We start from the raw sequence: 12699 nt of genomic DNA, 5'->3' as shown, positions 1-12699 counted from the left end.
TTATTTTGCTGTCATTCTCCAATAAAATAATAATTTTCCTCCATTCTCCAATAAAATATTACTTGTTGCCATTCTACATTAATATAATAATTTCCACCTTTCTCCCTCAAAATAATAATTTTTAACACCAAAAATTGGTAAAACTCCCGAGTGAATTTTGAACTCACAAAAATTGGAAGCATTACAGTCCTCTCTGCCAAAAATTGTGTGTCCTCAAGCAATACACTGTTGCTCCAAAAGTTGCGCTAGCTAATGCCAAGGTCCAAAACGTACCACTGCAATACCCCGGATCCATGCACCATCTTGCCATGGAGGAATCTCTCAATACCAGGATCCCATGCCCGTCATTGAATGAAACCATCCTATTGGTACTGCAACACCTTGGCCATGACTGACTGCCCAAGACTCTCGTACTGGAGCCTCCTTTCCTGTAACTCTAGACTACAATATCGGTAATGATCGAAGCTTTGCTCAACCTGCCAAGGCAACTCAAGAAAGCCACCCTATTGAAACATGCTCTTACAACAAATTTTCAATGGGTCCCCTAGAAGTTTGATTTTTCATCTTTCAGAATGATCTATTTTATCACAAGGATGTTAACTCCTTGCCGAGTCAAATTTTCAAGGCCTAATGGCTAAGCCATTAAAATAAACCTCTGCTGCATGGGTCATTCATGACACAGCCTGTCCCTTTATTCTCTCCCTTCATGGGGATCTTTCAATCTTCACAAGCATGCATGGTAGATTGGCGCCCGCACAAACCATCACCCCTACCCTTATTATAATCGTTTGTTGGTTTAACTCGCAAAAACCCCACCACGTCATTATTCCCATTACAATGCCTTATAGTGAAAATCCTTCACAAAGCATGCATAAACCGTTTCGGGCCCATCGCAAATATCACAAGGCATTCATGGCTTCCAGACCCAACGGGCTTTATTAACTCAAATGTATACATTTTGGGTTCGGAGCCCCATCGCAGATCGCTATCAACCCAGCCCCAAGGCTATGTGTATACATAGCGCGCCTCTGTCTGCCGAACCCGCCAACCCTATTAAGCATATCATATATATATGTGTGTGTGTTAATCGCTTATCTCTATCGTTCTTGTACCGAAGCTCATATACATATAGCGCGCTTCCATCTGCCGGACCCCCGATGGTTTTATCAACCAAGATATATATATATATATATATATATATCGGGCTCGGAAGCCCCATCACATATCTCATATTGGCGGAGCCCGGGGGTCATGCAGTCTGCAGAGACACGAGAGCCGGACCCGGCGATATTTATAGACTCCAACACATAACATTTGAGGTCCGGCTTGAGCGATCGGGCCAGGATTTTCTTTGTTTTCATGTCTTTTTCAAAATTTGTGATATAACAAAGGATCTGGTTTTCAGTGTAAAAGGCGGGCTTGTGGAGTCCCAATAGTGCAATTGCGCATTGGGGCGGTGGAAGGCATGGGTCCTCTGACCTGAGAAGGGACCGATACCTGATTGCGACGAAAGGAAGCCCTCAAAAACTATGCCAAGCCTATGGGTTGAGTGGGAAATTAGATGTTGACTATGTATCAGGCATAAATCCTTTTCACACTTCTTCCGTGGTTTTATAAAATGAATGAAGGTAGCGTTTACGTTTGATTAAGCATTGTTGTTGTATTGTTCACAATCATCAAGCTGATGATAGCTATCCATGTAGGTGAGAAGCAAAGGACGCAGGAGGGGATTTCAAGGGCCATTGTATGCAAAAGCGCTGCGTTTAAGGGTCTGGCCGCAAGCATTTCGGGTCGGAATCCCACGTGTTGCCTGTACATCCTGTAAGCAGAGTTGTCACGGTCTTCATTATGGGAAGGCAACAGACAACCACCCTTTTCACCAACATCTGTGCTCTTCCTCAAGAAAGGAATTGACCCGACCATTATGCTTTCTATGTGCCAGCGGTCACGCTGATCCTACCTCTGTGTACTCAATTTGCATATCTGAAACAGTCGGAAGATGAAGAGGCAGGGTAGACCTAGAGTCATGGGGCGTTTGCATAAGTATTACCTCCGAAGGGGAGAAAGGGCTTTTGATTTTCATGGAGAACAGTTTGCTTTATTGTGAATAAGGGGGACTGTTTTGGGGAAGAAGGAGCCTATAGTTTCAGATTCATTGTATTGTTTTGGATCAAAGTGTTATTACTGGCGTGAATGTAAATGTGATTTGTATTTATGCATATTGATGACTTACAGTTCACTATTAGTCTTGTTTAATTGAATGTGATTCAGTTTCATGGTTAACTTGTGAATGGTCTCTGGTTTGAAACTAAGCTAAACATCAGTTGCAAGTTTTAATTTCATAAAAGAATGTGGATTCCTATATGAGTGACTGGATTGCAATTTAGCTTTAATATAGTCTTGTCCAGCTATGAATTCAGTGAGTGAATCATTTGGACTTGAATCTATACATGATGTTTAATCTTCTTTATCATGCTCCTGCCGAACATATATATGATGTTTGAAACCTCTGTATTATGCTTCTGTAGGATAGATTAGGATAGCTAGTACTAGATTAGAGTAGTTTGAAGTAGTATAGATAGGATTTAATACATAAAGGTTAGTTGTTTTATCTTTGTTGATTTAATTGAAATCTTCCTCCCGGAAGCAATCTTTCGACATGTTCAAATAGTTCACGGGGTTCCTTAAAACCCGTCAAAGCTAGCCAGTCCAAACGAAAGCAGGTCTAATTGGGGCTTACGATCGGGCTAGTTTCCCTTGTTGGCATTGTGCACATTTGCCATGTCAACAGGCCTACAACTCCATGGCTAACCCCAATCATGAGTAGCAACCTGCCTCGCCATATGATGAAAGCTTCAATGATCCCCCCTGTTCCAACCGAAGAATGAACTGGATCTCCTACTATCATGGCCATACTCAACAAGAGGTGGAGTGTCCCACCAATCAACTAGATCCCTAGATCCCATAGCCACACTAGAGGTCCACAATTCCCAAACCTCCCTGTCTGTTGTTGTGACCTACTGCTAGCTGTTGGTACCCTTTTGTGCCTCGTCTCTAACACCTGTATGCATCCAATAGATTGGCACCAAGCATCAAGAATTTATCCCTTGTATCCCAACTCCTAATGATGCACCCAGTCACTGCCTAGAGTCTAGATAGCCTCATGTAGATGAAGTTTACTATACCCTATACCTCATGCCAGCATAACCCCTCAAGTTGTCCTGCCGAAAGTGCGCCATGCAACGCCCTCACAATCACCTCCCTAAGTGTGAACTCAAGGGTGGAGCATACGCTACCTCTGCAACAAACCATACACTCACCAATCTCGTACGTGATAGCTCGTGTCTTGACCAAATGCCTCTACTAAGAAGTCTCTCTCTGGGTACTCTGTATCCTAACTAACTGTCTCGAGTGAGCCTCCCGCATCCTATTGCTCGCGATGAAGACAACAAGGGACAACATCCAACTCCTCTATCCTTGCAAACAATGTGGAAGTGAGATAGGTGCGCGAGTCCCCAAGGATATCATCAGATGATGCTCATTTGCGTCCTCATCAATCTTGGGTGAGCTACACTCAATGGCATTCCTGGCGTCCTTATGAGGTGGTCTCCCTGGAGGTAACGCTCCAAAATCCCAATGCGAAGCATCACGCATCACTACATACAGCTAAGCATCACTGCGCTCCCCAGCATATAAAAATGTATCTTTGTGCCCCTTGGCACACGACTGAACCCAGTCGACCCCCTCTATGCACTGTTAGGTACCACTATCGGCTACCATACCATCCTAAATTAGCTAGCATCCCTCCTGTGTCCTAACAGTCATCACTCCATGTGGAAACTCCAGGTGGTGTGAATCGCTCCTCCTACTCCATAGGGCAAGCCCACTCATCAAGGTACACCACCATACACCTTTGTGCTCCCACTAGATACCACTGCCTACTATCATACCACCTTGCATCATAAGGCATCTTGCATGTGTCAACGCATCTCCCACTCTGCTAGTGATCCCACCATGTCGTGTGTCATATCTCCTCATCTGTACCGGTAGATTTGGGTGTCCTAACTCCCCACATGCTAAGGGAAATATCATTGTTGTGTCGATCCTTGGTGGCTCTTGTGCCCAAGACATCAATGGGAAGGCATCATCTCCATACAATGCCTTGTCCAGTGACCTGCTGATGCCTCCTCCCCTGACAAACTCCTGCCATAGTATACCAATCATTATGTGACTCGATGCTTGACCAACATGCCAGGACAACTCATGGTGTCTACCCACTATCTTGTCAATCCATCTTGTCACTAGTGTTGCCCAGACATCTGATGAAGACCTGGAAGCACGGGTACAATCAGTCTCTGGAACCACCACTCCGCTAACACCATCACTAACCAAGTCCATGATGTGACAAGGAATTCCACCTGGATCCCAACAACAGAATGGCCCTCTAGCTCCTCTAGTAATCCACAACCTTTGTTGAATTGTGGCCATGGATGTATCCAACCTCCCAGCGTGCCCCATCAGGTACTAGCTCAGTGCCTCTCACCATCCAATCCCGTGACAGGGACTGGATGCAAGAACACCTGTACACCTAAGAACTCCATGATGCCGATGTCGCGCCCTACGCAACTCATGTTGCCTCTTCCCACGATCATGATCAATGCATAAAATCAATCTAGGTAACCTTGCCTCCCTCTCTCCAATGTGAAGAGGTACCCTAACAGTGTTGTAGGCCCCATCTATATAACCCTGAAGAGAGCCATTGTCAGGAAGTACTACAGTCCTATTGGCTTCCTGTGCATCTATCAGCTCCCCATCGATGGCAGGCCCAAAAGATGACTTCCCATCTTGCTCTACCATGGGCTCGGCAAGATTCACTAACTATCCCTCGACAGATAGCTCATTGTGCATAACATCCTCATCAGGCTCACACTCCTCAAGGTGCTCTCCATGTTGTTGTAAGTGGTTGTCGTCTAGAAACTGTCACGTCTCTATGTACCTCTATGCCTACTAGCGCCTCGTCAGTGGATGGCCCTACAAGTGTATGCTCTACCCTCTCTGCAAATGTCTCAACCTAATCCATCAATGGGCTCTCCAACAATGGTGACTCCTGAGTCACACTAGGCCGACCTAAGTCCTCCTCATAGCTATTGATATAATTTGTCTAACATGCCATTTCCTCTAAATGCTCAATGTCAGGAATTACCTCCATGAAGCGGGCCTTGCCCTTAGTGTACCTGCGCGGTTGTGCCATGGAGTCCACAGCTCCTGATCTATAAAGCCAAAGTTCCTCCTTCCGAGGTCTCTCCAGATCTCATCCTCTGACTGTCCCCCTCTATATGAAGATCCAACTCCTGATATATGCTTCTCCTTCAAATGACAAAACTCCCCAAATGATAGAGCCCTCCTGACCCTGGGGTCCAATGCATCATACTCATCAATCCCCTCTGTGAAAGACCTCATCAAGTTTGCAAAGGTGTCTAGCTTTCTCTTCCTCTCAAGTTCATCTAGGAAATGAAGCATGGTACGACGACTATATTGGCCATATGGATGGATGTTGTTCTGTTGGGTTGTGCATGGATTCCCTGTTGATGATGTATCATTTGATGCATCGTCTCTAGAATCTGCTGGTTTTGTTTCACCAACTGTTGGTTATGCCTCCTCAACTCGTCCATCATCCCCTGTGTACTCCTACCTTTTTGTGTCATTGGAGTGTCCATAAATTCACCAATCACTGTGCATGCATGTCTAACACCTCCATAATCTTGCTAGCTTCCCCACAGCTGGCCAAGATCAGGCTCTGATACCACTGTAATGTTCCCAACTAGAATATTACCAAATTGCACTTAAAATTTTTGAGTTTTAACTGAGTCTCGATGAGCCTTTGGGAGAGGTGTTTTGTCAAACACGTGGTGACATATTGCTGTAAGTGTATTTGAACAATTTTTAATTCCCCAAACAGTGCTTCACCATAGGTTAAGCAAACCAAATGTTGATTCCAAACCACAATATATAATAAGAAGTAACTCGGAAGGATAAAAAACACAGAACAGAGTATAAACTGCACTTTCTTCTCTTTAATATCAGTCCATGTTTACATACAAAAAGTTCCTTAACATTCAGCCCTTTATTAAATAATATAGCAAAATTAAAAACCTGAAAATTAATACCTAGTGGAACCTGGAACGGAAGATAATCTAAACAGTCCTCTGAATAAACCCAAAATCTCTGAGTTTATCAACAGTGAAGACTCCAACATCATTCTCTTTGTAGCAGCGATCATACCAGATTCAAATAATGCTGGAAATAGCCTGGAATACGCTCCACTGATAAGAGTGCAACAATTTGTAATAATTTGTCGACATTACAATGTTTGCTTCAGCTCACAACTTCGGCCTCTAATAGAAATTATGCTTTAGCACTTGGCGGGACAGATATACCAAAAGAATGTTGAAACACTTCTGGAAGTCATCCCTTACCAAGTCTGCTCCATAAATGGCGAATTCAGCCCATTGTTACTGACTCCTGAGTTGATAATATTAGCTTTGAACCCTTGATTGTTCATCCCCAGGCAGGGGACTCTAGTAGCTGGAAAGTTCTCTGAGAATGAGTAGCTATCACCACAGAAACCCAGCCCTCCTATATAGATTAACGTTTCAGCTTCAAAGAGACATCAATAATTTCAGAATTGACCTCTCCCTTCAAATTATATGAAATCTGGAATCACCTCTCAAAATCTGCTTTCAAGCTGAGTGAATAGCTAAGGGAGGGCACTATTTCTCTTCGTATAAATTGACCTTTGGAAACTGCATAAACACAACCCATTTCCTGATTGAAAATCTGGAATGTCTTTGCTTATTTGACTGAGCAAACCATCACAAGAACAGCCAACTCGTCTTCTATAATTGAATTATCTCCCCCGGTATAATTCGTCCTTGGCACTCTGAGAAATACTTGACCCCTTATAAAAATGAACTTTGCCCTTGTATTGATGGTCATTCAGTCCCTTTCTGACAATTGTTCCTGCAATAAACACAAATGGAAGACCTGGAGTGATCTTCCCCAAGAGCTAACTAGGGTGGCACTCGAAGTCCACTGAAATTAGCTGCGAGTTTCGCTTGAAACTCTTGAAACTCGCTCGAGCTTCTTCTCAATGTCAATTAGAATGATAGGAATAGAATGATTTTCAATTCAGTTCCCCCTCCTTTTATAACTTTTCATCAAGCCTCCTTCTAGCTTCTAGATCCTCCTTTTTTTTCTATTATTTTATTGGTGGGGCTCAATTTCCACTAAGAGACTTTTTTTGCGGCCATTTTGATTAAAATAATAATTTCCCTCCTTTCTCAATAAAATATTATTTTGCTGCCATTCTCCAATAAAATAATAATTTCCTTCCATTCTCCAATAAAATATTACTTGCCCCCTTTCTCCATTAAAATAATAATTCCTGTTCTCCTCCCTCCAAATAATATTTTTTTTCCTTTTTATTTCATATCACCGAAAATTGGTAAAACTCCTTAGTGAATTTTGCACTCACAAAAATTGGGAGCATTACATATGCTGGGGTGACATTGGGAATATTTTTAATAATGCTTACCATCTAGCAGTCTTGGTTTAACCTTGCCAACACTGCTAAATTGAGCAGTAACAGGTAATGGTCTTTCCTGCACCAATTCAATGGATGGTTTCTCACCAAAATGGCCCCACAGTTCCTGTTTCTGTTAACTGAGCTCAGAGTAATTCCAATTTCAAGTTATATACATCTATAGGCTGACAAGTGGCATCTTAAAGTTTTATTTCTGCCAAATAGGGGCCGGCTACCTTAGCAGATTTTACCTTTCCCGCTATATGTGGAAGACATTACTTACAGACTCATATATTATATAGTCTTGGAATGTATCAGCATGCTGTCCGGCACAGCATTCATTATGTCTGTCTAGATGCTATAATGTCTGAAACCCACATGACAAATGAGCTATAGAATAACAAGCTTGTGTGCCTTCAAGCACCTAATCTTCACCCTTTTAATTCTCTGTATAACTTCGACAATGATCTTGGATAGTCATTATCAATTTCATCTTCAGAATATCTTCAAGATATACATGCTAGTTTTCATTCTTCCTCAAGGGCATAAACACATAGAAAAATACTCTATTATTGATATCCTCTCAACCCTAATAAACAAAGTCATATTTATCTCAAGGTGCCACCTAAATGCTGAAATTACTGACAAATGATCCATCTAGCTTTTCAAATGAGAAGAAGAAATGGAAATTTGAACTGTTTCCCACAATACCACTCAGATTCATGTAAGCGATAAACTTAAAATAGATCTTACATATCAACCACCAGAATAGCGTATGCAAAACGTGTGATAATAAAATTCATTCCCAACAAAATTGCACTAATAAACTTAGAAATTAACATATAAAATTATTTCAACACACTACCTTGTTATGTGTATAAGCAACAACATTGCAATAATAAACTGAGAAATCCACATATCAAATTGTTTCAAGACACTACCTTGTCATGTGTATAAGTATAGTGTTCCCAAAGATGTGTACAAAGCCAAGCTCCACCCATTGCAAATACTGCCCAGACAGGATCTCCATCACTAGGTGAAGTTTTTGCCCAAATATCTGTAACGTGATGAGTAACCCAGCCACCTGTTTTGTAGTTCACCTATATGAACACAGAGTATCAATTGCATTAGTGTTAATCGTGCAATTCAGTACTAAACACTCCTAGTTGATAAAAATTGAGTTGTGTGTACATCTTTTCTAAGAAATCAATTATTGCTTGATTCCCTTGATAAAGGCTTGTTGCTTGTGTTTGAACTTTTACTTCATCGATGGAGAAGGTTGTATGAAATCAAGACTCATACTAAGTGATTTTTGATGACTTCATATTATAGACCAAGCTAACCCACCAAGAAACGTTATTGTGGTAGGAGAAATTTCATATAAAAAAAACCTATGTTGCCAGGAAACGTGGGTGCGGGGACGGGGACTGGGACGGGGACGGGGACGGGGACGGCATTTTTGGAAACAGGGTGCGTGGGTTCGTCGGGTAATATAATAATATTAAATTTTAATAATTATATTTTATAAATTATAAATTTATAATTAATAATATATATGAAATTTGAATTTGTATATTTTTTCAACTTTAAACAAGAAAACTTTAATGATAATCATTTAAATGGGACAGATTTTGTCACACACAGCTGACTGAGATACACTAGCCAAGTTTCCTACAAACTCAGGAGTACGCTCAAAAATCCTAAAGTATTCTGAGTTCTCAAAGACTCAACATTTTAAACTTTATTTTATTGGGCTGCCTTGTGTGTTTGGTGGGACAACAGTGAAATATACGCTGCCAGCAGCCATAATTTATACTTTAATAGCCACAAGCCTAAAAAAAACCATAGAATTTATATGTTAATGACAAATGTAATGATTCAATTTTTCAAAAATTAAAATATATATACTATGAACTGTTTTTCCTGAACAAATTCTGAACCATTTAATTGGATTTTGTTGATCCATGGTGAAATTACATTGCAAGGGCAAGCAACACTGTTGTTAGAGGGTAGATAATGAACTGGCTTGAATGTTGTGTAGATGATTGAGTTGAAAATTTGAAATACATTCTCACTGAACGGTTTATACTGTAAAGAATAGCACAGAGCTATATTCAGTGTATGAATGCAATTATGTAATGCCATTCATTAATGCAAAAAATGATGAAGATTTTCTGCGCTTTATTAATCTAATTGTAACTATTTCAGGTTAAAAGAACTGAAACGTATACTTCTCATATTATAGTATATAGTATAAAAAATTAAAAATTTAACAAGTCTGGGCTGAGTAGAGGTAAGTTTGTGGCATTGTCATCTCTATTTAGGGCTTCGGTTGGGTACAGGAGTCTGCATAGGGAGGCCGAGGTCTGTTCCTTAGTGAACAATGAGCTGTTTTGTGTAAACAGTGGTATGAATCAAGCCCTACAGCTCAATGTTTGACAACAACAAGGAGGAGGGACTATGCCGCAGCTGTAGGAGGCAAATTGAGTGTATAAAAGTGGACTGACAGTTGTGGCTCATGTTGCAGACAGTCCGAAACAGCAAGAAATTGTGACATTCATTCCGGCAATTCTGCTTAATGTAGTTGAGCCCCTGTGGGTGTTCACTGTTCAAATGTGTAATATAATGCACCTATATTTTTCACACGCGGGTCTTGTGAAACTTTTTCATGGAATAATAAAATTGAAAACGAAAACTTGTAAATACCACTGTCGCTGAAGCTGCTCTATCCACTGCCGCTGAAGCTGCCCACTGCTGTTGAAGCTACCCATTGCCGCCGAAAATGGTAAACGGGGATGGCTCAAGCCTCAACCAAATGGAAAAAACTTAAAAGTTAAATGAAATCAGTAATCACCTATCAGATATTTGCTTGTGTGCGTTCATAAAGAGTTAAAATCTTAAAGATTTAGGGTTTTTTAAGTTTTTTACCTTTGTTATAAGTTATTTTTTATATTTCAATAAAAAAAATTATTTGAAAATTAAATTTTTAATATAGTTTTTTTTATGAAGAACCCAAAGAACCCGAAGAACCCAAAGAACCCAACCCAAAGAACCCGAAGAACCCAAGAACCCGTTAAAGGAAAAGAACCCAATTTTGTTTTTTGAAGAACCCGGTTCTTCATGGAAGAACTCGGTTCTTCTGGGTCCGTCTGGGAAGAACCCATACCCGAATCCGGTACTTGGGTGTGGGAACCCGGGACGGGTTCGAGAACCCCAACCCCGGGTGCGGGTACCCGTGCAACATAGAAAAAAACATTGAAACTAGTGCATTTAAAATGCGAAAAAAATGGCTTATATTAAAATACCTTCATGTAACGATGAATGAGTTAAGTCCATTCATTGCATAGTCATCATAACAGAAGAAGAATAAGCACATTCTTATCACTCACTGCCCATAATCGGTACTGTGGGTGTTCAATAATCGTTTAGGAAAGGTGCTCCTGTCACCGGCTAAAACCCTCACTCTTCAGAATTAGAGTGTGCGACAATGATACGGGCATTCACTATGCAGCACAAACCCCTATTCATATTCAAGGATTTTGTTATGCACACTAGCCCAGTTATTTTTATGGGTGTCATCCCACCTCTGGTAAGTTGTTTACCATTGGCTCTAGACTAGTTTCCCAGTGTTCTCTGAAGCAATAAATGTGATTCTATACAGAAGCTGAGCATGCCTCACCTAGCTGGTAAGTATTTTGTCTGCATGAGGATGACTCTTGATCAATTGGTTCTTTTGCTATTGTGTAAACCAATGTACCATCAAACTTATTCATAATCTTGTGGATGATCAAAAATCTAAACACGTTCAACTTTGAATGCACCATATCCATCATCTCTATGTGTTGGGACCTGTTGCACTCAAATTGTCAAACTTCCGAGGCAGTGGAAGTACCAACCTTTTCAACAAGGATCGGATCACATATCAGCTGTCCATGTGTCATGGTCTTTCCATTCTGCAAGTTATATATGGTAAATGATCTTAGTAAACCTTGACTCTATGTAACAACCTAGGTAAGCCCATAATTTGATGACAAATTCCATCCTAGGAGGTTTTTCAACCTCACTCATTACCTGTGTTTTTCGACACGACTAATCAAAAGAGTTTTTTCCCTCCAGTGTAAACCCCCACAGCTATACTGAAATTTATTGTCGAACTACTAGGTGAGTCCTAATGTCTTAGTCGAGTCTGGTATAAAAGTGATTTGGAAATAGTTTAAACTAATTGGCTAAATTATTTTATTACAAATCACCTGCTATACTAGATCATATTGTGTCGCAGATGGGTTGTGTGTCTTGAGGGTCTAAGACGAATGTGTATTCACTCTTTGAGTCTTGTAAATAAAAAATCTGTTGAAATTTCTAAGCCTGACATGTTACAAATCCCTACTGCATTATCTGGTTTATTTAACCTACTTGTTTATTCCATTAAGAAGTTATTTATACATATAAATACTGAAAATAAACACAAATGCGGCCTCAACTCATATTCAGATCAGCAACTGAAATACTAGACAAACACACAAGGTACACCATTATTTTTGGACAATCGTCCCCAGAAAAACCCAATGCAGGAAAACCGATGTAGCAATTCTGAGGGTTTTATTATTATGCAGATTTCTTGAATACAACCAGGGTGCCAAACTAGCTCACCCAACAAATATTTTTACATGGCGGTAAAACCTCTTCTTGGAGACAAATATTCAAAAAGTCTGCCCCACGAAACTCCTTTTGATGCTTCTCTAAGGCTCTGCGTCTGCCCTGCTAGCCTCAGTGTAGCTCTAGAATCCTCTTCGTCAACCTTCTGCTTCTCTGCGTCAGCTTTCTAGCCTTCTGCGTCACCCACGCAGGCCCCTCAGCCTCTGCGCAGTCTCTAGTCGCCTCTCCGTGTCTCCTACTGCCTCTGCATAGCCTCCTCAGTCACTTCGCTAACCCTCTAGGACTATCTCTGCCTCTCTGTTATGTATTCACTACCCCTCACTGCAACTCGGATCACTAGCTTGAATTTTCTCAGCAAGCACCTCTCCAGAAAATCGAACTGACTGATCAATCTTGGTGTGGATCCAACTGACCCTCAAGCCTCCTCTTATACTTTCCCTATCGAGTCTTCAACGACCGAG

The 12699-nt window shown here is 41.0% G+C and overlaps 1 protein-coding gene across 1 annotated transcript in view; it reads right to left on the bottom strand.

Annotated features, from left to right (window-relative positions):
* The window catches only part of LOC149197035 (alpha-L-fucosidase 2-like), a 268707-nt gene that overhangs the window by 180411 nt on the left and 75597 nt on the right, over window positions 1–12699 (bottom strand). Inside the window, exon 3 of the mRNA XM_089408531.1 lies at window positions 8524–8682. Within this exon, the coding sequence (XP_089264657.1) occupies window positions 8524–8682 (159 nt within the window). The remainder of the gene's footprint in view (window positions 1–8523; window positions 8683–12699) is intronic.

This window comes from Pinus tabuliformis, chromosome 2_2 (assembly GCF_031772625.1).
Source record: "Pinus tabuliformis cultivar Carrire ecotype Pingquan chromosome 2_2, CPIR1, whole genome shotgun sequence".
Taxonomy (NCBI): domain Eukaryota; kingdom Viridiplantae; phylum Streptophyta; class Pinopsida; order Pinales; family Pinaceae; genus Pinus; species Pinus tabuliformis.
This window is presented reverse-complemented; position numbering and strand designations above follow the sequence as displayed.